The 27566-nt window shown below is 42.0% G+C and overlaps 4 protein-coding genes, 2 non-coding genes and 1 pseudogene across 6 annotated transcripts; 2 read left to right on the top strand and 5 right to left on the bottom strand.

Annotated features, from left to right (window-relative positions):
* Positions 1-1212: 1212 nt before the first annotated feature.
* Positions 1213-18826, bottom strand: LOC100761179 (histone H3.1). Its single transcript, XM_027409555.2, has 2 exons — positions 18470-18826; positions 1213-1591 (listed from the first exon to the last, which is right to left on the bottom strand). Exons 1-2 carry the CDS (start codon positions 18796-18798, stop codon positions 1258-1260), a joined length of 663 nt encoding a protein of 220 aa, XP_027265356.1. The 5' UTR covers positions 18799-18826; the 3' UTR covers positions 1213-1257.
* On the bottom strand, positions 12737-13209 carry LOC100769295 (histone H2B type 1-M). Its single transcript, XM_027409534.2, has one exon. The coding sequence runs from the start codon at positions 13159-13161 to the stop codon at positions 12781-12783; it is 381 nt and encodes a 126-aa protein (XP_027265335.1). The 5' UTR covers positions 13162-13209; the 3' UTR covers positions 12737-12780.
* On the top strand, positions 13468-14728 carry LOC100769583 (annotated as a pseudogene).
* An 803-nt stretch (positions 18827-19629) lies between the features above and the next one.
* On the bottom strand, positions 19630-20117 carry LOC100761758 (histone H2A type 1-F). The gene has a single exon (XM_027409523.2). It carries the CDS (start codon positions 20069-20071, stop codon positions 19679-19681), a length of 393 nt encoding a protein of 130 aa, XP_027265324.1. The 5' UTR covers positions 20072-20117; the 3' UTR covers positions 19630-19678.
* Positions 20118-20298: 181 nt separating this feature from the next.
* Positions 20299-20774, top strand: LOC100762049 (histone H2B type 1-C/E/F/G/I). Its single transcript, XM_027409539.2, has one exon. The coding sequence runs from the start codon at positions 20345-20347 to the stop codon at positions 20723-20725; it is 381 nt and encodes a 126-aa protein (XP_027265340.1). The 5' UTR covers positions 20299-20344; the 3' UTR covers positions 20726-20774.
* A 6129-nt stretch (positions 20775-26903) lies between these two features.
* Trnam-cau lies at positions 26904-26975 on the bottom strand. Its single transcript has one exon. It is a non-coding gene; the product is annotated as a tRNA-Met (tRNA).
* A 520-nt stretch (positions 26976-27495) lies between these two features.
* Positions 27496-27566, bottom strand: Trnag-gcc. The gene has a single exon. It is a non-coding gene; the product is annotated as a tRNA-Gly (tRNA).

The following is a 27566-nucleotide window of genomic DNA, read 5'->3' as shown; positions in this document are numbered from 1 at the left end:
AACACAAACCTCTAGAATACACTAAAGTTTTATTTGTGGTTTGGTGGCTAAAAGTTTCTGTACAGCAAAGTAAGCAATCAGAACATCAAACAACCTACAAAATGAGATCAAATCTATGCTGGATAAATTTCAGACCATAGACTATATCCATAATTTAAAAATAATGGCAGGAATGAAATACTAGAAAAATGACATTGCCAATCAGCAAATAAACTGAATAGATTAAAAACAGAAACAAACAAACAAAGACCAATGTCCAGTAACTGTTTTTAAGTGTTGAGTATTTCAAGACACCAGGAATATACGAATTAAAACTACTTTGAGATTCCACGTCAGTCAGGATGGGAATCATCAGCAAATGTTGGTGAGGAAACTCCAATTCACTGTTGGTGGAGGTATAAATAAATGCAGCCACTGTAGAAATCAGTTTGGAGATTTCTCAAAAAAAGAAAAAAAAAAAAAGAAAAAGAAAAATATGAACATATACTCAGAGAACTCCATACATAGCATAGAAATATTTATACCCTGATGTTCATTTCCTACAGCAACAAATTGGAACCAACCTAGATGTCTACCGCAGAGGAATAATGAAACATATGTACATAAATAACCTTACTCAGTTCTAAAGAAAAATGAAGGTAGAAAATCTGCAGGAAAATAGATGGACCTACTCTGTATAAGGACACAGAACCTCAGAAAACCCACGTCTTTTTCACTTGTGGGATGTAGCAAATAAATGTAAACTAATGTACATATGGGTAGAGCATAAGAGATCAAGAGAGGCCAGGTATAAGGGAGAAAAGAATGAATGTTGGTATCTGGACAAGCTATTTGAAGCTAATTGCTTTTCTTTTCTGCATTTGGTTTCTGAAAACGGACTAGGGCATAAAATACATTTAATACTTAAAAGTCTACAACTTGAAGCTTTAGTTCAGGATGTATAATGTGTAGTTTTAGCTGTTGGCTGATGGTAATTTTGTTTTCAAGTTAGTTTACAAAAACGCAATTGAGAAATTCTTTCAAGCAGAATGTGAAAGCAGTTGTTGCAAAGGCAAAGCAACATCACTCAATCCAATTCTGGCATGCAAAATAGGAGCAGACAGCTACGCTCTGATTGGACACCGTTATGCCATTAAGTTTATACTTTTCACTGAACCGGGAAGCTGTGTGTCCAGAATTTTAAGCGCCAGCTCCTTCAAGAAAACGTGGTGGCCCTGAAAAGGGCCTTTAAAGAATAAAGCTGGAAAGCTGAACTGCTCAGCCGCCGAAGCCGTAGAGAGTGCGACCCTGGCGCTTGAGCGCGTAGACCACGTCCATGGCGGTGACGGTCTTGCGCTTGGCGTGCTCCGTGTAGGTGACCGCGTCGCGGATCACGTTCTCCAGGAACACCTTCAGCACCCCGCGGGTCTCCTCGTAGATGAGGCCGGAGATGCGCTTGACTCCGCCACGGCGGGCCAGGCGGCGGATGGCGGGCTTGGTGATGCCCTGGATGTTGTCGCGGAGGACTTTGCGGTGGCGCTTAGCGCCGCCCTTGCCCAGACCTTTACCGCCTTTACCACGGCCAGACATGGTGACAGTGAACCGCTGAGAGCTGAAACACTGAGCCTTGAGCTGAGAGCAGGCTTTTATACAGCAGGCGGCGGACCGAACTGAGGACCTGAGGGAGGAGGCGGGAAGTTGCTGCCGCCGCCGTGGGGGAGGGGAAGGCTTAAAAAAAAAAAAAAAGAAAAGGCGCCTCTGTTTCTTTGTCTGTGCCTTCTAATGGAACCAACTCCTCACCCTGTCTTAAGTTTGGAGAATTGAGCTCACAAGCAACACGCCGACGTTGTGCAAAATACAGAAAGCCAAGCGGCCCCCTAATGACCGGTTACCCCGTCTACAGAGAACACCGCAGGCAGCTGCTGAGGTGCTCTGGCTGAGGGCAATGCACACTTTGTAACACTTTGTAAGGCTCACAAGATGCTGTAAATTACCTTGTATTCCTTCTCTACAGTGACTGCAGTTCAACTAATTTCCTTTAGTAAAAGCTTTTAAATGGTCAGGTCTTTTTATTCCTTAATAGTTCACAGAAAAATTTTAGCCAATTACACAGAAATTCACGAATTAATTTAAAAAAATCATATGTATCTTCTCTGTTCAGACACAATGACTACAATTCTTTTATTTGATTAGTATTTATTGACAAAGCGACACTACAGTGAAACAGTTTAAACTGGTGTGAAGAAAAAAGGTTTATGTGTACTTAATATTTTACCATAACTATTTGGGCATACATTTTAAGAAAGCTCATGTATTTAACAAAAGCTCACATATTTAACAAAAACATGCTAATGGAATCTTTTCATTTTATAAAATACATATTTCTGACCATAATCTAAAATTCAAATGATTTAATTGACAGAATGGGTATTGTTGACCAAAATAAAAAAAATTGAAATAACTTTTTCATCAAACGATATATGACACCCTTTATTCTGGAGCCAAATATGAATGACCATGGTCCCAGAAACACAGAAATAGGTTATTCCAAATTCCTGTTCAATGAATATATTTTAAAAATATATTCTTGTTTATGTGAGTTCATTGTCAGGTTCAAAGTAAATCTTTCCCCAAAACTCCAAAAGGCAGTCCATCTATCCAGAATGAGGTCAACCTGAATTATAGGATTTCTGGCAGTTAGCTAAAAGCCAGCATTTCTCAGGAACTTGCCAAACTAGTTTCCATCTGCCAAAAGAATTCATTTTTCTTACCTTTGGCAGAGGGGACCTCTGGCTGCATACAAAGCCTGTGCTGGCTCTTGACTCCCTCAATATCAGAAGCACATGTTATACATTTCAAAGTCCACACTAGCATTTCAGCCCTTCCTATCCCCTCCTTTTCCGTTCTAGCTCCTTGTAGCTTAGGGGCCACTCTATAGTTAGTTACTCTTTGATTACAGTAGGACCATTATTGCATTTTGTATTGTTTCCATTAAAATGTTTAAGTTGGTAATAAGATTTTTTTACTTTATTATGTGTATTTAAGTGTGCTTCCGCCCCTCCCCCCCCATACAGGTATGCTTTTGTGCACCACCTGTGTGCCTGGTGTCCAAACAGGTCAGAAGAGCATGTTAAGTCCCCTGGCTCTGGAGTAGTGAATGGCCAGTTGTGAGACACATATGGGAGTGGGGAACTGAGCCCTGGTCCTCTACAAGTACCCTTAACTGCTGAGCTATCTCTCTAGCTCGTTCATTAAAAAAAAAATGTTTTAAACATTGTGATTTCTGCTAAGTTTGTGGGCTAAAGAAAAACACCTAAAATTATTTTAACTTTTTTTTACCATATTGTTTTATTTAATTAATTAATCAGAGGTTTACATTATGGTGATGACAAGAAGTGCTTGATATCTTCCCTCCTCTTACAGGTCATGGCCAATACTGATGATGGATTATTCTATCATCAAGAACTTGAGCAAAGCTCTCCAGTTCTTGCAGAAGCAGAGACAATGCTGATGCAGAGGAACCTTGATGTAATAGAACTGTTACTATAAAAGGCTTAATAATGGATTTGCTTTGAGACAAAATGGTTATATCTTTATCTATTGTTTGTCAAAACAAGCTGTCATGCAGGTCAGCTGTCTTTGAGGTAGCCATGTAGTCATGGATGACTTAGAACTGGTTCTTTTGCTGGCTCTAAATGAGTATCTTTATGTAGCTGTTCTCTTGATTTTATTCTTGCCGTACTGATGTAGAAGAGTTTCAAAGTAATAGAATGATATTATAAAGGATTTGTTAATAATAGATTTGTTTAGGAGACATTAAGTCATACAAGATAGGATTTAACTAAGGGAACATTGCCCTCCAAATACCCTAAAGATAAGAGGTGAACTAACCAGGTCCCCTAGAGAGGAGCAAAATTTAGAGTGCTAGGAGGTAACTGTTTATTCACCAGGACTGACTGGCCCTTAGGCTCCATTTCCATAACAACAGAGACAACAGTGATTTGCAACAGCCATTAGGCCCATTCCCATATCAAAGAACAGGGCTCTAAGCAGGCAGCTCAAGGGGTCAATGCAGGGTCATAACCAATGTAACCCTGGCCTTCCACAGAGCACCCCTCCCCCCACCCCCCTTCACTTCTTGAGAAAAGCAGCATTCTGCCAGGTGGGCAAGATGAATCCCAGGTGACAACTATTTTATAAAGAACAACACTGTTGAACTTAAAACAATTCTCTCGAAATATTTTCGCCATGTAAATCTCCCACCTGCCTGAGGGGCCAGAAATGCAGATTTGTCTTTGTTTGAATTGCTCAAAGTGTAATCAGGACTGGGATGCAAAACAATTCAAGAATGACAGCATATGTGGAATACAAAAGCTCCAGGTGTATGTAAGCTAGTGAAATCTATTCAAGGCCAGCTCCTCACTGAGAAACAGCCAGAGCTGGACAAACACTGTCATTAAAGAGCATTTACCTTTACTAACACCCAGTGTCCAGAGAGATTCTTCACTGGGAGGCACATTACTTCTATAACAGTACAAGTATTGTAGATCAGAGCAGAGAGAAAGGTTGGTTGCCCAACTGCTCTGCCATGTATGGAGTGTGGCTTAATATAGGCCTTGCTTTCCTGGGCTTGTTACTGGGCAAGCATAAGGTTTCCTGTTGAGTTCTTGGTCTCATTAATAAAACAATTTTAAAACAGACTTAGGATGCAGCTCTGGGATAATTGTATTAAATTTTTATGTGACATCAAGCCTTCTGTAACAAATATTCAAAGACTTGGTAAAAACATCTTTTTTTTCTTCTTCTGAATTTTGAGCAATAGACAGTTGGTTTGTAACAGAATTAGACAACAAAGGTGTGGGTATGAACTAATGGGAAACCGCAGCCAGGACTTTCTGTTCACAATCTTTCCTGCTTCTCAGTCTGTAGTTTCCTTTCCCTAGGTGTAACACAGGACTTCTCTGGGGTCAGGGTCTTATGATCCATAGACAAACTGGTCTTTCTGGACAGTTATTACTCAGAAAGGGATGGGGATGTTAGAGCAGTATTTCTGGTTTTAAGTTTGTACGTAGAGAGTCCTGTTTCTGTCTTACAAGGAGTTCTCACTTCTATTGCTTGCCTTAGGGTAAACAAGGATCAGAAGACATCCCCCCCCTTGGGGGTTAGCAATAGACTGGTTTTAATACTCCATTTCCTTCATGTCCTCAGCATGTGAAAGTGCCTGTGTTTGGTGAATTCCAAGATCACTAAAATTCCAAATTCTGGGACTAGAGTAAACCATCTCGTTTATTCCTTTGAGATTAGATCTGTTCCTTTTGTGGATAGATGAGAACTGTTGTGTCTAAAAGCACCATCACTACTCCACACTGAGAAGCAACTCTGAGAAGTATCTATACCATAAGCCCTGGATGACCACTGAATTTTCTCTTCTAGATCCACTGACACTGTAATCAGCTAGGCATGTCTTTAGTCAGGGTTTTCTAGAGAAACAGAACTTATAGACTACATATATTTGTAAGCCATTCAAATAAATCCTTATTCCATATGAAAGAGCTTACAGGCTGGGGTCCAGCTAGACCAACAATGGTTTTCTACCAATGAAAAGTCCAAGAATTCAGTAGTTGTTCAGTCCATGAGGCTGGATATTTCAGCTGGTCTTCAGTATACACTGGAATCCTGAAGAAGTAGACTCCAATCACAGTGAAGGAATGGACTTGCTGTTAGTATTCAGGTACCTCTGCCAGCCTGTCCTCAGGGTTCTGACAGGATACATCCTCAGCTGAAGCCACTAAGAGCACCACCTGTGCACATTGAGTACGTTCACTTTTAAAAGGGCCGTGCCCACCTCTCATATTCCTCCTCTCTTTCTCTTTCTTTCTCTGCTTCTCTGCCCCACTCTCTGCCCCACTCCCTGCCTTTCTCTTCTATTCTCTTCTGCCACTCCTGTTCCAATTCTGCCAGAGACCAGTGTCCCCTCCCTCTTCCTCCACGTTTTCATTCACTTTACCCCAATTTAAAACAACCTCCACCCAAGCTCTGCGGCATGGTGTCTTTCTCTTGTTTTAAATTAAAACACTTGCCAGTGAGAGTGAAAAGCAAGCTTCCTTCTTCCATGTCCTTTATGCCACGGACCGCCTCTCGTGGAGACCACCGACCGAGGGGAACAAGGGAGAAGGCTCAAGGAGAAATCAGGAATCGGCGAGGAAATGACAGACAGACACACTCAATGTAGTTGAATATGCTGCTGCAATTTTACTTCATCTCAAGCAATGCTTATATACTGTTACAATCAGGGAACTTGGCAAGGGGGCTCAGGGAACTTGGCAAGGGGGCTCAGGGAACTTGGCAAGGGGGCTACATCACCAGATCATACAACAGAAAGAAAAAGAACAGCAAAATTGTTTATAGATGATCTATTCTCAGCTTCAGATTGTGGTCATTGCCCAAAGACATGATCTAAGAGTTCTCCAAAATCTGTCTCATACCACCAACCACGTCTCTTACCCATTTCCTGATTTTCTGGCCCTAGATATCTTTAGACCTCAGAGTCTAAGTCTTCTGTAAAATAAGCCTCATAAAGTTCTTCTACATCATGAAGTCTATCAAATCCTTTCTATAATGTTACTCAGTATTTTAATGCTGGCTTTATGCTTTTTAATACTTCTTTTCTCTCTTCTTTATCCCATCTACACCAGGGCTTTCTAGATCTAGCTATTCTTTTTAAGAAAGGCAAGTCTTTCTAAAGCTGTCTTTTTCCCTCATGATTCACCCATCTTATTCCCTAAACTGGCCACTTCAGCAAAGGCTTTGATAAACGGTGGGACAGAGTTTAGCATGTCCTCAGATGTTCCTTTAACATCAGTGTAGTTTGCTGGCAAGACACAAGAAATACACAGAACAGAAGACAAGGAAGAAGAGGCTGCAGTGGCACCAATGACAGCTGCTTCGAGTTGACTCATCGGGCATCATGATCACCAGGGAACCGCCTGGGGCTCATCTCCGGGGAGCACAGACCCCAACCCAGCGGCCTTAACCCGCCTTAGTGGCATCTTCTGCTACACAGGCGTGACCGCCGTGGGCGTAGCACCTTTACATTTAGTAAGAAAAAATTTCCTCACAGTTGTGCTCAGCTATTTGGATTTTAGTTAATTCATGATGTAGTCAAGTTGCAAACCAAGAATAGCCACCACTGCATGCAAAACCCTCCCATTCTAAGCACTTCCAGCCCAGGTTGGAAGAAAGTCATACCTGGATGGGGGAGCCAGACACACCGAGAACAGTGAAACATAGATACAGTTGATTGAGTTAGTACAGATCATGGACCCTTTAAATATTTACAGTCAGTGGACTGCAATGATCTCTGAGGAAATAAGAGTCACATAGCCCACATTTCTGAAGATACAAATGAGTACCCACCTGTTTTGGATGCTCAGACCTTCCTTTGATTACCTAAAAGATTGAATTTTAGGACAAGGAAGGGGCCAAAAATGCTTTTAGAAAGGTTAGAGCCTGGGCAAGGGCTGGAGAGATGTCTGAGAGGTTAAGAGCACCAGGTTTAGTTCCCAGTCCTGGGTAATAGTCTCAGGTCATGAGGAATTGAGTCAGGCTCTGCCAGCCACAAAGAGTTGCTTGGCCCTAGCCTGACCCTTCTGCTCTATCTATAAAAATAACATCCCTGGGAATCAAACACAACCCACCTCATCGCCCCCAATTAAATCACACACAAAAATATCTGTAACATCCTGGGAACTACCCGAGTATGTATGCATTTATATACACCTGTCCCCTAGTCTCTCTAAATGTAGCCAACCTTCTCTCCCCCCAAACTGAGGCCCTCTTGTCTCCAAAAAGCAGCATTAGTCTGTTGAGATTGATTCTGTCTGCCTCTCTACTTCATTATTTTTTCTACACATACCGTCATCCATATGGCAGTTCACAACTGTCTGTAGCTATAGTTCTTGGGGATCTGATGGTATTTTCTGGCCTGTCTTCGCAAAAGGCATGCCTGTGGTGCACAGACACATGCAGCCCATACGCCTAAAAAACAAAACAAAAAGAAATACTTTTTAAAAGGGCATAGCCTGCCATCTTCCAACATCTTGACTTCTTGTTAACAAAGCCCTTAGTTCTTCTGCCTCTCAACTCATTGAGTCTATTGGGTTGCAGTAACCAAGCCTTGTGAGGTCACAATGGCTTGCACACGGAGACAGATTAACAAGACAGCCTTTGTTAGGCAGTTTTAGACTCATACTCATTCACACAGACAGACACTAAGACAGAACAGACAAATGACACAGGGAGCATGAAGTACATAGAAAATTCAGTTTCAAACTGCTCTTAGTTAAGTGACTCCAAGGGGAAATGCTTTTATTTCTTTCCTTAATGTGATACCAGTGCATTATCAGTGCCTCAGAATTAATCACTAATATATTTAATCCGCACAATATTCTACCTAGTTTCTTCTTTAAGCTGCTAAACTCCTAGTAATTATAGGCCCAAGGTAGGGTGTGGCAAGAGGATGAGCTAGAATGGCCCCTAGACCTTAGCACACCTGACTCCATGATGGAAGTATCTTTCAGGCCATAAAATTTACACATTTACCACCTGCCAAAATGGAAACAAAGACCTAATCCAGCAAGTTCCTAGTTCTGGGAAAGTCTCTAAATATATAATCCTTGCTTTCTGGCTTCTATAATTCTGCTTTTGGCTAATTGTTCTTCTGAACAAACCCAAGATATATTTCTGTGATTGAAAGCTCACCCTGAGAAAGGCTCGGTGCTATACTGAGATCCTGAATACCCAATGTAGTTATTGGCTGGCTAATAAAGACTTTCTATTGGCATAAACCATGTCAGAATAATCTTCTCTGGTGGGTATACCACAACAGAGCTTTCTCAATTGTGGCAATATATCTTATTTGGGACTTTTAATAATCTGTGAACTCAGAGACTCTCTCCCACTAAAGTCTATGAATGAAAGCTCCCCCCGGCACCCTGTTCTGTGGGCAGGCTTGGTCTGCTGTGATGCGGCTGAAGGACCTCGTCTCCTGCCACCCATCTCACCATGATGAAAGTGTAATCAGTACTTTCCCTTGATTCTGAATCACTTGAGAAATTATGAAGCCTGAAAAGTTGTGAACCTCTGAACTTGGCGCTTGGTATTGAGAGAAATATGAATGGTCTAGGAAATGCACTTGCAAATATCACCTGATAGGAAAGAAGTCAATTTTGTTGAAGGCCACGTGTCTATTTTCGAGTCCCTCCCCCTGTATAACTTGCACCAGAACGAAACTCCAACACAGCTACTGACATCAGTAGTTACAAGGTAAGTTATGGACACTGTTAAAAATTAGACCAACAAAATTAGGAAAAGTAGACAAACTGAAAAATACCTACAAAGTCCAAGGGTACATCCAAAATGACTTCCAGGGGCTTGGTCATAAATGGGACTGTGAAGAAATGAATGACAGACAGACACATGGATAGAAAGGTGAGATTGGATGGACTGGTATCTAGGCTGTAGAAACCACTGCACCCCTAAACTCAGTTTATTTCTTATATAGAGTTGAACAGAAGGAAGGATTGTGCATACAGCCAGACAAGGTGGTGGGGTTATTACATACAAACAAGGAGGTAGGGTTTATGGCTTACAGCTTGATCAAGGAGACAGATTTTACTAATCTCTGTAGGAGCTGTCTCTGAAAGGGAACAGACTTTGGGTCATGATACTGGGGGAGGGGAGTTACTGTAGGCATTTTCTTCTCATACTATCAACATGCATTCATGTACCAGAAGAGCAGGTTTTGCTATGCTTTTGAGTCTCATCCTGGTGTCGGGAGCTTTGCCATTCCTTTATGGGTCTGGGATTCTTGACATGGCCATACTCATGTCGACCTTATGCATTCACTCAGGGCTTCACTCCTTCTGGGCTTCCTCTGCTCTCTACACCAAAGAACTTCCTCAGGAGCCATGGTGGAGGACTACTTAGTATTTACTAAGTAAGTTTATTGGCAAATCCTGTATAACACTAACTTTTTACTCAATTTCTCCCACATCAATGGATATATTCTTTTTCATATATCTAATATTTAATATGAATAGCATTTGGTAAATGCTAGCCCAAATTTTCCCCTTTGCAGTGAAAACTGAGGGCATTTTGGGAACAAATTCATTGATATGCTTGACCTGAATTTCCATTAAATTACCAAAAACAAACCAACCACCCAGAAGCAACTGCATTATCATGAGACCCCTCTGAAAACACCAAGACCAGATAAGGGGTATAACTTACCTTCCATTGGTTTGCCTGTCTCCCTCTTCCACCAAGGAATATAAATTTACAGATCTCTCTGAAGATAAATCAATTTTCTTCATGTAATAAGTGTATACGCTTTTCCCTTGTTTCCATCACTTTATTTCATTGACTTAATCATGGGATAATAAGTAATCAGGAGCACTATATTGGTAAATTGCAATATGATGCTTGAGTTTACTGGAAAGTTATATTTGAAAGAGGTTGTTGTATCACTCAGTCAGTTTGAACACAAGTTATTCGTTCAAACACATAACTTATACAAGGGGCCTTGTAAGAGACTTTGATTCTTTTTTATGGGCTGGGTAGGGTTGGGGTGTTCTAGACAGGGTTTCTGTGTAGCCTGGATGCCCCAGAACTCACCCTGCAGACCAGGTTGGCCTTGAATTCAAAGATCTGCCTGCCTCTGCCTCCCGAGTGCTGGGATTATAGGCGTGTGCCCGGTTTACTTTAAAGTCTTACAGGAAGAGACGCTTCTGCCAGGGACTCCATGAATTCCTCCTGACTGCATCAGTCATGCTTTCTCAGTTGATTGCTGCTGGATGTTCCAAGATCCCATTTGATGAGGTTTTACTCTCTATCTGCTGCTTTGCTATTTAGTATTATATTTATTTGCTTTAGACTTGCTATATACTTACTGAATTGACTCATTCAAAACTGGAACTACAGCTGTAAGAGATCCTTTGGACTGTAATGAATACCAGAAGATGTTTACCCTCTCACAGGAACTCAGGCTGAAATTTTACCTCTAAACACATGATACCTGGACCTGCTGTACACACTACAAGCACAGCATTCAGCAGGCTAAGGAAGGAGAACACTTGTGAGTTCCAAGTCTGGCTACAAAGCAAACTCTCACTCTTTAAAAAGAAAAAAAAATGAGTAAACAATTCAATGAAAGAAATTTTATTGAAATTTGACAGGTTGAGGTATTTTACTTTATAATGTATTACATGCTTTCTTTTCAGGGATTATGAAATTATTTTGGAGAATAGTTCGTAGTTCAGTCTTTCATTCGCACAAGACAGGATATAAGTTGTGACTTCAGTGCAGTCCATTCTCATTTAATTTCCTCAACTTTAAAAGAAGGAAGACAATAAAATTTGTTCCACAGCATACTATAGAGATTAGAGATAACAAATAAACTGGTTAGACAGGCACGTTAAGATCTTACTATACAATAGCTAAAATTCATTTTGAGCATCTGTGTACTGATATTTCATTGATGTTTGTGCTGGTTAGTTTTTGTCCTACTTGACACAAGCTAGAGCCATATGGAAGAGTAGGGATTCCTAAGTTGAAAAAACCACCTTTATCAGATTGACCTGTAGATATTTCTGTGGGACATTTTCTCAATGATTGATGTGGTTGAGCCAAGCTTACAGGGAGTAGTGTCATCCCTGGGGTAGGGCAGTCTTGGAAGGTAGGAGAAAAACATCTGAATACGAGTCTGGTTTCTGCTTCTGCTACTTACTGCTTGAGTTCCGGCCCTGACTTTCTTCAGTGATGGACTAAATCAGCAGACTTGTAAGCCAAATAAACCCTTTCCTCCTCAGGTTGCTTTTGGTCATGGCGTTTACAACAGTAACAAAAAAACAAACTATGACAATATGTAATTACTTACCTTTATGTGGCCATTCTATTGGACTTACAGCCTAGTGAGGGGACTTAGAAATAATTTTCATTTTCTTGAAATTCCCATTATACTTGAATGAACCTTTACCTTGCCTGGTATTTTATGATTAAGAAACAAAAAACTCTTGTAAGGAGAATCCCCAAACTAATATAAAAATGGAGATGACATCAAGACCCAGTGAGGTTTTCTCCTCTAAGTTCCATTTTGGAACATCAACATCACAATAATAAATTCTTACATGCATAGTTAAAAATCAAATCACAGCAAGCAAGTAATGGTACAACAGAAGACAATTTTGAAACAAACAAGCAACCTAAGGTTACATGGCAGCCCTAAGGGGGAAAAAAATAAACAACAGGGTCATGTAAAGCCAAACCTAGTTACACAGGCCTATAATCCCAGATACCCAAGATGAGGCAGTAAAATGTAAAATTTGAGCCAAATTCAGGTGGTTAGGGTGAAATCAAAACCAGGAAGAGACATGGTGTATAAAAATCTAAATGAAATGTTCAAGTGATCCCTAGTGAAGTTATGGTACCACGTGAACCAGGGCAAACTTACATGTACACTCATAGACCGATTTTGACTTCCCAGTTTTAAACAAAGACGGGAATAAATCTTCAAAGACAGATGAGACCTAACTCCTAGGGCTGGGGTAGCTCAAGCTCGCACTTCAAATGCCTAGTAGGGGCTGACAGACTGGGTTGCTCGTGGAATGATTTAGGTTCTAAACTAATCTTGGAAAACGTGAAAAAGAACCGTAACTATAAAGACTTAATAGTGTAGAAGCCCTTCCAAAAGGACCATTGGGGTGGCTCTGAAAAGAGCCTTTGGATCTACAGTGGTCAGCGCGCTCACTTGGAGCTGGTGTACTTGGTCACAGCCTTGGTGCCCTCGGACACCGCGTGCTTGGCCAGCTCCCCGGGCAGCAGCAGGCGCACAGCCGTCTGGATCTCCCGGGACGTGATGGTCGAGCGCTTGTTGTAATGCGCCAGGCGAGAAGCCTCGCCCGCGATGCGCTCGAAGATGTCGTTGACGAACGAGTTCATGATGCCCATGGCCTTGGAGGAGATGCCGGTGTCGGGGTGCACCTGCTTCAGCACCTTGTACACGTACACCGAGTAGCTCTCCTTGCGGCTGCGCTTGCGCTTCTTGCCGTCCTTCTTCTGGGCCTTGGTCACGGCCTTTTTGGAGCCCTTCTTCGGGGCGGGGGCGGACTTGGTTGGCTCAGGCATGGTAATAGGCAACAACTTACCTAAACACCAAGTTGTCAGGATAGAAGACAAACCAAACACTCTCCTTTTATAGTTTTTGGTATGCAAATAAGGCGAAAAGTTGGACAGGCAAGTATTGGTTAGTTAGAAGTTACTTTTACCCAATCAGAATGCAGATTTTCCAAACCTGTACTTCCATTGGTTAACATGAAACTAGAGTCTTAGCCAATGTCACGTCTTCTTTTTCAGCGCCACTGCGTCAATATAATGATTGAACTGCCTTTCCGTTTCAGCTGCTAAATTATCATACATATCTTTTAGTTTGAGATGTCTGGCAGGAGCAAGCAGGGTGGCAAGGCTCGCGCCAAGGCCAAGACCCGCTCTTCCTGAGCCGGCCTGCAGTTTCCCGTGGGGCGTGTGCACCGCCTGCTCCGCAAGGGCAACTACTCGGAGCGCGTGGGTGCCGGCTCCCCGTTGGACCTGGGTTGTACGCGGGTACCCGTTGTACCCGCGATAGCAAGAAGACCCGCATCATCCCGCGCCACCTGCAGCTGGACATTCGCAATGACGAGGAGCTCAACAAGCTGCTGGGCCGCGTGACCATCGCGCAGTGCGGCGTCCTGCCCCACATCCAGGCCGTGCTGCTGCCCAAGAAACCAAGAGCTACCACAAGATCAAGTGAACAGTACAGTCTCCGAAAAGCTCTTAGAAAAAGGTTCTTTTTAGAGCCCCATTCTGTACTAGAAAAAAAAAAAAAAAGCGATACTTGGATTTGGGAATAATCCTTTATTAGAACAGTTTCAAAATGAGCTTTAGTTTCATTTTGTTCCATTGAGTTATTGAAGTTGTCTGGAAGCAAACAGAAAACTTGACTGTACCTCAGTTCTGGTGGTAAATTTCTGATTATAGGCTTGCTTGACAAGTGCTTTGCTAAAATTAGGTACATTGGGCCACAAGCTATGCCAAGTGGAACACCGATTAGACTTGTGAGCACTGTGTAAAGTAGAACTCTGTGGAAGGTGGCCTCAGCACTAATTTGTACTTCACTGCTCTTTGTTCCTGGAGCATCACATCTTAAGTAACAGTTTTCTGCAACCTTTATTTTTGTTCGAATACAATTCCTGTAGTGGCCTAGTTAACTTAAACAGGGGGCACTTAACACATTTTGAGTTAAATCCCATGAGCCCACATGGAAGGAGAAAGTTAACACCAACAAATTGTTCTCTGGCTTTCATATATGCATACCACACTCATACAATAGTTGTAATTAAGAATATATCTATGTAAAGAAAGTAGGCGATATTAGCTTAGCTCTGTTTTTGATTTAACCTCTGGATACGACTGTCTCTGTTTATGACTCAGCTTGGAAATGAAGTGAAACTGGAGTTACAGGTGGGGAGAGGTTGACGATCTATTAACATTTCCATTGAGAAACACAACTTAAAATTTCCATAGTGACCCAGTATTCATGTATATGATTGTACTTCTGTAACACCAAGCTGAAATTTCACAAAACAATTATGGGGTGGCTCATTCCTGTAAATAGCATCCATCATTGCTGTTTGAGGCACTGGGATTGCAGAATTTATAGAAGCCAAAAGCTGAGGAAGTAGGATTGCTGTTTGAGGTGGATCTATAAATTAATAAAAGTTTAGAAAATGTTTCTACTTTCATTTTCCTGTTTTGAATATTTGTAGTTAACCGTTGTACCTTGCTGTCTTATGTTACTGGCTCATCTCATAAAGTATTAGTAAATTACTGCACATGGGTGCCCAACACCTCAAATCCCAGTGTTCAAGAGGCAGAAATAGATCTCTGCAAATTCCAGGCCAGCCAGAGCTAGACAGTGAGACTCCATCTGAAAAAAAAAGAATTTCTATAAGAAAATAAGTGTTTATATACTCAACAGTCTCACACACACACACACACACACACACACACACACACACACACACACACAGAGAGAGAGAGAGAGAGAGAGAGAGAGAGAGAGAGAGAGAGAGTGTTGCCAGGGATAGTTCCTAAATGAGACGGCAGTAATAACAATAGTATTGAATGTTGTCATCCCAGCCCCCAAAGTACTAATAAGCAGACCACCTGTGTTTAGGAAAAGTTTAATTTCTTCCTAAATCCAAATACCATTTGGAGAACAGTGGGTCAAATACCCCTGATATTGCCCATATTAGCATATAGGAAGTATGGTTGCTGGAAAGGAGACATATCATGTTAACAGTTATGCTGTCTCAGAAAGCTCAAGCACAATGACTTATTTTACCTCCTTAGATTCTAATTATTCTTTTGGAAACAATTCATTTCACCCTTAGATGACATAAGTATAGTGTATGAGCTATAAAAACTTTAGTGAGGAGAAACACAAAAGTGAATAAATGACATAAGGAGGGTGAAAAGGAAATATACAGACTTAGGGGACCAGGGAGTATGGAGGTTTAAAAGACTAAAATCTATGGAAGGTAACATCTGCTCTGGAAGTTAAAGCAAATTATCAACAAGGGTAGTATGGGGATCCAGCAGAGAATGCCCATAAGTACAGATTCTTGGCTGATATGAACAAGGCAAATTAGGAAGTTTGATATTGACAATACGGCAAAAGCTATTAGATAGCCCTCTCCTTTAGTTTTAAATATTTTTGATATACTACTGAATTCCAGATCTTTTTGTCTGTGTGACACTTACCCCCTCTATATCACCCTTCGTCTAACTTCAAGATTTCTTGTATTAAAACAAAAAGCAAAAACAAAACTAAATATATATCATAGATCCATCACTGTGCAATTCAACTCTTTACTGATCCTTGTCTTAATAAATGACATTAATGTCTACCTAAGAATGTGGCATCTGCGGAGGCCCATGCCTGTAATCTCAGCACTCAAAAGGAGGCAGAGGCAAGAGGATCTCTGTGAGTTCAAGGCCAGCCTGGTCTGCAAAGTGAGTTCCAGAACAGCCAGAGATGTTACACAGAGAAACCCTGTCTTGAAGAAGAAGGAGGAGGAGGAGGAGGAGGAGGGGGGGAGGAGGAGGAGGAGGAGGAGGAGGGAAGGAAAGAAAGTGGCATCTGTCACCTAGTATTCATTTCTATATGCCATTAGTAAAGCAAAACTATGTTCTTATATGGGAGACAAGGTGTGCTTGAGTTTATAAAGTTTATTTAGAGGATAACTTGACCACACTATTATGATAGATATCACATGGAATATTGTCAAAAACAATATTCATGCACATGTAGCCATATCTTATCACTGGTCCTGAAAAACTATTTCATGGAATTCTAACTGAAAGACTAAAATTGTGAGATATATACTGAGTATTGATCAGTGCAAACCTGAGAAAACAAACAAACAAACAAAAATACCTGTGTGAGCCTTCTAGAGTTTCTAATAGAGAGCTTGGTGCTGCTGTGTGCAAGACAAAAATGTATTGCTTACTCAACAGTCAACAGGTGGCTTAGCCTGGATCCGAAGACAAACTTTCCGTCTGCAGTGGGCCTCACGGGCCTTCTTTCCAAAATATTCATCTTCCTTTCCAGGTCACTTCCATGGAGAAGAACTTTATTTTGCTTTAGGGATTCATGCCAAAATGAAACACTATTATTCTATTTAAAATTTTTATTTTGTGTTTGAGTGTGGTATGTATGATAGCATGTGTGCATGTAGTGCAGGTGTGTGGCCAGTCTTATACCTTCAGTTGAGGGCCCCTAATCTGACCCAGAGCTTTGAGACTCATTACATTAGTTAATTTAGCAAACTTATTTCTGCCTCCCTTGTGCTGGAGTTGCAGACAGGCACATGATTGCTAAGGACCAGAACTCCTCATTCTTGCACAAGCGCTTTTTCCCAATGAGCCCACTGACAAGTTGAGAAAGTATGTTACATAGGTCACTTGGCCAGAAGCTGAATACTCTGCTGAAAAGGAAAACCAATGTTAGACAAATATATGAACCCTTAAACTCATGGATGGCCTTCACAGGCCACAGGAAGCCTGGTTTTAGTACTCTGGCTAATCATGGTTTTTGCATCTTCAAAATGGTTTTCTTCCTGTTTCTCTACCCAGTCAATCATTTATCTGAGGATCGTGAACACATTACCAGGAGTATACCAACTAACACAAATTCCCTTCACAGGGCTGGAGAGATGGCTGAGCAATTAAGAGGCTTGTTACTCTTCCAGAAAGACCTCAGATTCCCAATATCACATGGTGGCTCACGTAAGGGTTCGAAGAAATGCTAAAGGATACCCAGACTAGTATGTAAAAGCAAAGAGCATTTATTAATATACATGCATCTGTGGGCTGTTAGCCTGTTCAAAATGTCAACAGCTAAGAGCTGTTTCAGGAAGTTAGATCATCTCACATAATTGGTTAAGCAAACAGCATTTACACTAGTATACTTTTAATTGCCTGAGATTTAGTTTTATCATTTTTGGACATATATGCACAAGTTTGAGCAAGATGGGGTGATTCAGAAGGGGGCTGCAGGATTTGTCCTTGAGACAGTGTGAGACTGACCTAACTTACGCCTGAGAAAAGGGTACGTGGACAAACGGCCCTTTGTGGTAGACACCTTTCTCAGAGAACCGAAACCTAAACTCAGTTGTGAGAGTGGGTGAGTCTAACCCCTTCACTCACAAACCTCTAGAACTCCAGTTGCAGGAGACCCAATGCCTAATTCTAGCCCGAGAGCACCATTACACAAGCGGTACAGACATGCAGATTAAACACCATACACCTTTTGAGCATATTATCTACCAATACTTGCTAATTTCTACCATGAAAAACGCAGACTATGAGTTTACAGCCGAGGGTCGAGTGGGAGGGGGTGTTATCAAACGTCCTTAAGCTTTTCACGTACCTTTGGACTCGATAGCTTCAACAGCTGCTAATCAGAAAACATGACAATTTTAGGCTACAAACCAACCACCAAATAAATTTAGGCACAGCCAGACCCAACATTCTAAGTAATCTCCAAAATAAATACTTGTAAACGTTTGTTAAAACACGTAAAGCTATGTACTGTTGGTATTTGGGGAGACTGACAAAAGGACTAATTGCCCACTTGGCACTTATGAAGGAATATGGCTTATACATGGGTAGCAATAATGTAGTAAAGAAGCGAGCTAGTACTGTTCCAGGGTTAAAGGCCCAAAGTACTAAGAGTCAAATAAAGCAAACAGCTCTTTCCATGTAGATATGGGTGGCTCTGAAAAGAGCCTTTGAAAAACACTGTAAACCAACTTAAGCCCTCTCTCCACGGATGCGGCGGGCCAGCTGGATGTCCTTGGGCATGATGGTGACTCGCTTGGCGTGGATGGCGCACAGGTTGGTGTCCTCAAACAGACCCACCAGGTAGGCCTCACAGGCCTCCTGCAGCGCCATGACGGCCGAGCTCTGGAAGCGCAGGTCAGTCTTGAAATCCTGAGCGATCTCGCGCACCAGGCGCTGGAACGGCAGCTTGCGGATCAGCAGCTCGGTGGACTTCTGGTAGCGCCGGATCTCGCGCAGAGCCACGGTGCCGGGCCGGTAGCGGTGAGGCTTCTTCACGCCGCCGGTGGCCGGGGCGCTCTTGCGGGCAGCCTTGGTGGCCAGCTGCTTGCGCGGGGCTTTTCCGCCGGTGGACTTGCGAGCTGTCTGCTTGGTACGAGCCATAGTCACAACACTGGACCTTGAAAAGAAAAGTCTGAAGCAGGCAGGCCCGCGACCAACATTTATACAGGCGAACGGATTCTGATTGGTCAAAAATGGCTGCAGGAAAAAAATCTAATTGGCTGTTGGGTCCTTTCGTTTTCTGCAGTCTGATGAACGATTTGTTTTTGAGCAGTAGTGTGGAATTCCCCTAATGAAAAGACAATCCGACCGCCTCAAAAAACAAAAACAACAAAAAAAAAAAGAATTGCAAGAAAGACAATGCGACCGGGTGTTAGTGGAAATCAATGTAATTTTTTCTTAAACCATTTTTATGGCCCCCTTTCTGTTTCAGATTAAATGAAAAGGTTATGTATTAGGTAGTGACTTTTGAAAAACGGCTTTAAGTGATTAGCACATGGGGCCCTACAATTTGTGAACTTTAATTTGCAGAGCGAAGGAGGTAGGGAGGGTGAGTGGATATGTGATTAGCGGTGATGCAATCAAATGTGACTTTCTCAGATGGTTTTGGTGTTGGCAAATTGAGGCTGATTTGTCAGTCAGGTCCATAAATCATTTAAGGGGGAACGTATATAGTTACTAGTTGTTTCCCAATAAATGAGTTCCTGAATATCATGAATTGGAATGAACTGTAAGGCCAGAGTACCGGCCTTACAGTCTAGAAAACATTCAACCTTTCAATATGCACAGTATTTAGTAACACATTTTTGACCCAATGTAGACAGGCAACATATAATTTCAGTGATTTGAGCAAACGATGGGGCAATGCATTGAACAAATCTCAACGCACTTAACAGCTCGGCAGTGTTCAGTCCTTTTGGAGAGAGAGTGAGTGGCTCTGAAAAGAGCCTTTGACTTAACTAAAAGGTTTGCTTTAAATGACCTATTTTCCCTTGGGCTTGTGGTGGCTCTCGGTCTTCTTGGGCAGCAGCACCGCCTGAATGTTGGGCAGGACGCCGCCCTGCGCGATGGTCACGCGGCCCAGCAGCTTGTTGAGCTCCTCGTCGTTACGGATGGCCAGCTGAAGGTGGCGCGGGATGATGCGGGTCTTCTTGTTGTCGCGGGCCGCGTTGCCAGCCAGCTCCAGGATCTCGGCCGTCAGGTATTCCAGCACGGCCGCCAGGTACACCGGGGCCCCGGCGCCCACGCGCTCCGAGTAGTTGCCCTTACGGAGCAGACGGTGCACACGGCCCACAGGGAACTGCAGGCCGGCCCGGGAGGAGCGGGTCTTGGCCTTGGCGCGAGCCTTGCCACCCTGTTTGCCGCGTCCAGACATAGTAGAAACTTTACTGTGTCTATTGTTATTAAAAAGACACACTGGCAATATTTATAGATAATGCAGGGCGCGAAAAAGGAGCAATTCCATTGGTTACACAGAAACACCAACGGCACCGTGGTTTTGAAAAACTCCTCCTTTGATTGGACAGTTAGTAGATGACGTTTTCTGACTCAGGCTAAGTATAGCCACAAGTTTGTTTAAAAAGGGACCAGTTCGCTCAACTCCAAACAACTATTTCTTTTGTTTCTCGTATAGGTTTCTATCTTCGCTATGCCTGAACCAGCAAAGTCCGCGCCCGCCCCGAAGAAGGGCTCCAAGAAGGCCGTGACCAAGGCCCAGAAGAAGGACGGTAAGAAGCGCAAGCGCAGCCGCAAGGAGAGCTACTCGGTGTACGTGTACAAGGTGCTGAAGCAGGTTCACCCCGACACCGGCATCTCCTCCAAGGCCATGGGCATCATGAACTCGTTCGTCAACGACATCTTCGAGCGCATCGCTGGCGAGGCTTCTCGCCTGGCGCATTACAACAAGCGCTCGACCATCACGTCCCGGGAGATCCAGACGGCTGTGCGCCTGCTGCTGCCCGGGGAGCTGGCCAAGCACGCGGTGTCCGAGGGCACCAAGGCTGTGACCAAGTACACCAGCTCCAAGTGAGCGCGCTGACTTTCTTGACCCAAAGGCTCTTTTCAGAGCCACCCACAGTTTCATATGAAATTGCTGTTACATGCATCTTAATCAGTCCTATTTGATATCTCCTGCTGCCTCGCCTTTGCCGAGGCAAGTTCCATCTCATGGTAGTGTGAATTTTTGAGTGATTTTCAATGGTCTGAGATTTGAATGTCCATGAACATAAATCTAGCAATATAAGTCAAACTACCCTTTTTCTGCCATCTTGTCACAACAGATAGAAGCACAAGCCCATGCCCTTGAGTTTTCTTGTCCAAACTGATACTTGCTTCTGGTAATGAGGGAATTGCATTGGGTCACCCTGTTCCCTAGTAACTACGGGAGTTGTGTGACAGAAGGGAGCATAAGATGGACGAGAATGGGCGAGCATAAAGGGAATATCTCTGGTCAGAGCCATCTAAAACAAAAACTACCCAAAATCACATCAAGATAACTGAAAAATAATTACAGGCAAGCTTTATAGCTTTAGATATCTTTTTCTTTGTAGTCCTTTGACAGTTTCCAGTGCTTAATCATGTCCAAAGATCTTATTAAAACACTTTACTAAAATGACAGGGCTGACATAAGCAACACAATACAGGCAACAGATATTCTGAAGTTCAAAATCAAAGTATAAATAAGTGTAGTACTTCTGAGGCCTCTTCCAGATTTGTCAGGTAGAGTCCCTGGCCTTTGATATGGACCTAGTTAGCCCAGTATCTCTGATCCAACCAAATCAGGGCTCCATTCTTGGGACATTTCTTAAGAAACTGGATTTATGATAAGCTTCTGGGCAGGTGGTAAGCCACTGGCCTGAAGCTCCAATTTGTCAAGATCCTGTCGTCTCCAACCACAATTATATTGACGCACAAGACCTTGCCACATGCATTTGTAACCACACTTAACACTATTGTTTTATTTCAACCTGCTATTACTTCATATTCTCTTTCATTTTAAAAGTCTGAATTTCGTTAAAATTTAGCTAAAGTAACAGCTGAGAGTCTCTAAAGCAGCATTATGTCAGGTGCTCATAGGGGTCCAACAGATATGTTACTGGACATTTGAAACCATGTCTCATTTCAACATTTTTTTTTTTTGAAATCCATAGCCTTCTGACATCGTATTCATTTTTTCTAATTTTAATAGAGATAGCATTATGAGACACTAAGGCTCCTAAACTTGTCACTTTAGTTTCTTCAAAATTCAAAAGAAACTAGGAAATAAATCAGTAAAGAAAAATAGAACTATTCACTTTTGAGTGGGAACTGGGTATATAAGAGGTCCTGGGTTCCCTCTGCTTTTCCTGTAGTGGTGTTACAGATTTATAGAACCTATGAAACAAACCCAGGACATGAAGGTGTTGGGTCTAGGTGAGATAGACTGTCCTGCTATGAAAGCTCTTCCTGGAGGCAAGTTCATCCCCAGAGTCAGCATTTTAGCAGGTCCCTTCCCCATCTTAGGATTCCTTGGGGAAATTTTAATTCTTTTCAGTCCATTAGCTTAGCACTCCTCTTTCAAAAAGGACCAAAATACATCTCAGTAGTTTCTTAGCTTTGTTATAACAACCATGCACATGTGTGGCCATAAAACTGATGGAAATTGACAGGACCTGTGTGAGTATAATGCCTGTAAAACAGTTGCACTGACGAAGTTGTCCAGTTTTCAAGAAGGCATGCATTTCAATATGAAATAGCCTAAATATTTTATATTGGCAATCAACAAAATTTTAGACTATGACACAGACTACACAAACAAAAGTTATCTTGTTTTTTCTTTTAAATCTCAAAGTTGGTCACAAGCAAAAATTTCTGGACCCTGAATAAACTCTTTATGTAGTTTCCTGCCACAAAAGCCAGGATCAAATGTTCAGAGTTTCACATTTTATTTCGTTCTCAACTAAAAAGCCATTCTTCATTTGGCTCTTCTGGGCAGAGCTCAGGGTCTCACATAGCAAATAAAGCTAGTTAAGAAAACAAAAAGTAAATCATAGAAAAAATTCTTGACTTTCTAACAGTGAGGTGAGAGTGAAGATGGAGGAATATTCAGTTGTTTATTGTATTTTGGGTTTGTTTTGTCTTGAAGATAGAACTCAATTATATCCTTTTCATCCCAGCACTTGGGAGGTGGAGACAGGCGGATATGGCTGGACAGAGAAAGGAATAAAAGGCAGGAGGAGACAGGAACAGAGAGCTTTTCCCTTTGAGGATTCATGGAGACAGGATTGCCATTTCAGCTGGGTGGAGGTAAGATCTACTGTCTTGGCTGCTTTGCTTCTCTGATCTTCAGCTTGAAGCTCGAACCCCAATATTGGTCTCTGTATCTTTTATTTTCTATATTACAAGTTGCATAGTTGCCTGTGTGTTGTGATACACTCTCTTTTACAATTGCTTTCCTCAGTCCTGTCAGTAAACCCCTGTCCTCCTTTCTCTAGTGGCTTTTCCCTTATGTCTTACAAGAAGTAAAAGGGACCAGAGTAGAGGCAACAAGAATTAACACAAGGACAAATGAACCTCCTAAGATTTTTTGTTTTGTTGGGCTTTGTTTTTTTTTGTTTTTTTTTTTTTGTTTTTTTTTGTTTTTTCAAGACAGGGTTGGTTTCTTTGTGGCTTTGGAGGCTGTCCTGGGACTATCTCATTGTAGACCAGGCTGGTCTCAAACTCACAAAGATCCTCTGGCTCTCCCTCTCTAGAGTGGGATTAAAGGCATGCGCCATCAATGCCCAACTGTTTTTTTTAATCTCCTTTCTCTCTTTCTTTCCTCCAGTTTATTTTAGACAGAGCCAGGATCTCCAGTTGGGTTTAAAATGGTTGTTTTGTGAACTAATTATCTTTTATCTTTATCTACACTCATGTTTGAGAACCAGAGAGATCTGTTTCCTTCTGACTATAACATCTCAACAATTAAGATTTTGAGAAAAAAAAAAAGATGCTGGTTTATATTCAAGAAGGCAGTACATATTTTAAGAGGAAAACCATCATTACCAGACTTAGATGCTATTATATTTGTATTTTCCCCCTCAAACAAGATCTCCATATATTGCCCAGCCACTTCATGGGCTGAAGCATCCTCTATCTCTGGCCTGAGCACCTGAGATTAGAGGCAAAACTTTAAAATTTTAATCATTACTTCTGTGTCATAATCTCTGAACTTTCCCCTGTAAAATTCTTCATCTGAAGTATCAGTTGCTGCATCAGGTCCATTTTTTATGATGCCCAATGACAGCACCAGTCCTCTACAGTTGCCATGAGTCTGTGTGCAGGATTTAGAAGGGTTGGTGCTTCCGAGGCCTGGTACTGAAGAGTCCACTAGTTACTAGGAGATAAATGCAGCCAGGCCCGACACTGGAAACTTGATTTGGGTCAGTATCAATGATTATTCACAAAAGAGATGAGAGTTGTCAGAACAAATTGCCAGAAACGTGGAGGTAAACAAAGAAAATTCCAGGGGATTTTATGCTCTTTCAGTTATGGGGGGTCTTCAGCTACCTTTGATTTAGCAGGATATCTTTTTTTTCTTTTTGTATTTCAAATAGTTTTCATTTTTATTGGAAATACAATTTATATCACATGGAATTTATGTGTTTGAAGTGCACAATATAACCATTTTTGGTAGATTTATAGAGTCATGTAAATATTTCCACAACCCCGTAGTACAACAGCTGCATCAATAGGTGACAATCCCTATGTTCTACTAAACTGAACAGGGGAAAGCCTATGAGGCCTCAACCCTGCACAAATGACTATAGGCAACTGAGAAAAGCTGGAAATGGGAGAAGTAGTTTCCCTCAGGGAGCCCTGAAAACATACATAGAAGTAACCTTATACAGACTGAATAGGTTATATTTAAGAATATATATGTATGTACACCCCCCGTATGGAACATGAAAAGATTTGTTTCGGCCTTGGGAAAAGGACTTGTACAAAGAAAATGTGCTTCCCTTGAAAGCACCCTTCCTGTGAGGTGCCCTCTCTCAAAATGACTCTGTTGTTTGTTGAAACAAGGTGTCATGTAGTTCAGCTGTCTTTGAAACAGCTATGTAATCAAGGACAACTTAAGCTCTTGATTCTCCTGCCTCTGTGTCCTATGTGCTGGCTCAGAAGTATCTTCATACAGCTGTTCTCTTCTGGTTTTTTACTTGCTGGGTTGAAGTGGAAGAAACTCAAAGTAATGTATAAAGGATTTGTTTGGGAGACATTAAATCACAAAAAGCAAGATTTAGCTAAGGGGCACTGACCCTCAAAATAAGTAGTATGCTTAACTAGTCCTGTTAGAAATAAGTAGTTCTAGACTGTAAATGTTCACTGGGACTGACCATCCATTAGGCCCATTCACCCAAAGAACATGCCTCTAACAGACAGCACAAATTGAATCATTAAGTTCTGGCCTGCCATTAAGTCTCCTGTGCTCTTAGCATGAGAAGCCTATTTCTACAGGGTGAGAAAGATGAACCCGGGTGACAACTATGTGGAAAAGAACAATGCTGGTGTACTTCAGAAATAATTCTGGCAATATTTTTGCTGTGAAAATCTCCCATCTGCCCACACTTGTAGTCTCCTGGCTCTGTGTAAATCACTCAAATTGTAAACTGGGCCAGATGATAGTGTTGTGGAATGCATAAACCTAAAGTGTACGTAAGTTAGGAGAAAATTTTCTGTTCTGTGCCAGCTCTTCCGTGGTCAATTTGTCAAGAGCCAGACAAGTGCTGTTATCCTTCCTCTCTAACTGTGCAGAGTGATTTCTCATTACAAGGACACATTCTTTCTATATCATTATTAGTCACTTTTCCCCATTGCTGAGACCAAAGAAATACCTGGCCACCACCAACAGCAACTTAAGAGAGGAAAGGTTGACTGTGGCTTACAGGTCTAAGGGATGGGGGCAGAGACGCCATTGTGGCAGACCCTTGAGGAGGTGCTAGTCCTGCTGTATACAGAGCCAGGAAGTTCAGCTCACTTCTTTGCTCTCAGCCCAGGACCCCAGTTCATGGAATGGGACTACTCACATCTAACAGTTCAGGGAATGGCACTGCCAATATTTAAGGTGGGTCTTCCCATCTCAATTAATCTAACCTAGAAAGCTCCCTATAGACAGGACCAGGCACCTCCATCTTCAGTGAATCTAGATAATATCACCTTAACAGTAATAACCATCATACTTGCTTATAGAAAATTTCACACAGAGAATTAGTGCTTGTAAGTAATTAGGATTTGCCACTTAAAAAAAAGTTCTGTAAATGACTATCACAATATCCACGAACAAACTGAAAAGTGATTTCTAAAATAGGGCCAGGAACAGAAAGTGATATTTCCTTTCTCTACAATTGTTTTAGATCAACTGAGTCTGTGTTCAGATATCTGTGACGTAGAGAACTGAGAACTGGAGTGAATAATATGACTGCAGTGGTTTTGGATAATATTTCCATTTCATGAGTCTCTCTCTCTCTCTCTCTCTCTCTCTCTCTCTCTCTCTCTCTCCCTCTCTCTCCTCCCTCCCTCCTCCTCCCTCCCTCCTCCTCCCTCCCTCCTCCCCTCTCTCTCCCTTCTTCCACTAAATATGAGACCAAAGTGTTATGATGTGAAATAAATAGATCAATGTCATGTGATCATTGCGGTGATTTTTGACGAACGATGTTAAATTCTGGTGCGTGGTGAACCAGAAAGTGTGTCTTTTAACTCATTCCAAATCACCAGTATCCAAAACGTGTCAAGTGTCACCAGCCTGGGCTCAAGGTACAGTGGGAAGCACAGAGCAAAAGCACAATAATCCCGATCTTAGTGGATGAGCTTTCCACACTACTAAAGAAAGAAAGGACACCACACCGAGCTGCCAATAATAAGCCGCAGTGGGTAAAGGGAGCAGGAGAAAAAGGCTATTCCATTTCACTTTTGCTGACACTCTAAATCCGGGCTAGCTCTAAGTACATTTCTATTGGGCAGTCTGGTGGCATACAGACATGCTACTTTAGCCGCTGGCTTTAATACCACCTCTCTGAAATTGTTAACATTTCCCACTGACTTGAAAATGCGGTGTTGCGGTGTTTCCAATATACAGCGCTTCACGCCTTAATAGGCTGTTGTTTTCCGTTTCTATAAACAAACGGTAGAAAGTTGATAAAAGTTATTTCTATAGATTTTCTTCGTAGGGAGAAAATAGAAACAGACAACCTTAGCAGAGGATGGTTTCGATCCATCGACCTCTGGGTTATGGGCCCAGCACGCTTCCGCTGCGCCACTCTGCTAACCACGAACTATGTGGCTTGAATTGATACCTTTAGATACATCTAGAAACACCGCGCTTTTAAAAATAAAATGGCTGGCTTAGAGATTCAGATCTAGCAAAATTAGTTCAGAAAATTATTTCAAATGGCCTTAGAGAAATAAAATTTACTGTTTCTTTAAGAAAACAGTTGTCCCGCCGGGCGTTGGTGGCGCACACCTTTATCCCAGCTCTCAGGAGGCAGAGGCAGGCGGATCTCAGTGAGTTCGAGGCTCGGATGGTCTACAGAGCGAGTGCCAGGATAGGCTCCAAGCTACACAGAGAAACCCTGTCTCAAAAAACAAAAGCAAAAAACAAAAACAAAAGAAAAAAAAAAGAAAACAGTTGTCACTAACCTAATAGTCCCTTTCGTTTGAAAGAACGATTTTAATTAAAATGTGATTAGCATATACGAGTCATCGAAAATGCAAGTATGGGCAACGTCTGACTATGAGGCAAATTGTAGTTTTAAGATTTTTTTTTCAAAAAATAAAAGTTCTCTTTGCATTGGCCGGGAATCGAACCCGGGCCTCCCGCGTGGCAGGCGAGAATTCTACCACTGAACCACCAATGC

Source organism: Cricetulus griseus, chromosome 3 (genome assembly GCF_003668045.3).
Source record: "Cricetulus griseus strain 17A/GY chromosome 3, alternate assembly CriGri-PICRH-1.0, whole genome shotgun sequence".
NCBI lineage: Eukaryota > Metazoa > Chordata > Mammalia > Rodentia > Cricetidae > Cricetulus > Cricetulus griseus.
Note: the sequence above shows the minus strand (reverse complement) of the source record. Positions and strands in the feature narration are given on the sequence as shown.

Bases quoted from the DNA above. Each gene is read 5' to 3' on its own strand.
- LOC100769295 (XM_027409534.2), bottom strand. From the start codon at position 13,161: ATGCCTGAGCCAACCAAGTCCGCCCCCGCCCCGAAGAAGGGCTCCAAA.
- LOC100761179 (XM_027409555.2), bottom strand. From the start codon at position 18,798: ATGGCTCGTACCAAGCAGACAGCTCGCAAGTCCACCGGCGGAAAAGCC. The intron at 1,592-18,469 runs GTGCGCCATCCA...TCAGTGTTTCAG, and splicing joins CTGTTTGAGGACACCAACCT to CTCTCAGCGGTTCACTGTCA.
- LOC100761758 (XM_027409523.2), bottom strand. From the start codon at position 20,071: ATGTCTGGACGCGGCAAACAGGGTGGCAAGGCTCGCGCCAAGGCCAAG.
- LOC100762049 (XM_027409539.2), top strand. From the start codon at position 20,345: ATGCCTGAACCAGCAAAGTCCGCGCCCGCCCCGAAGAAGGGCTCCAAG.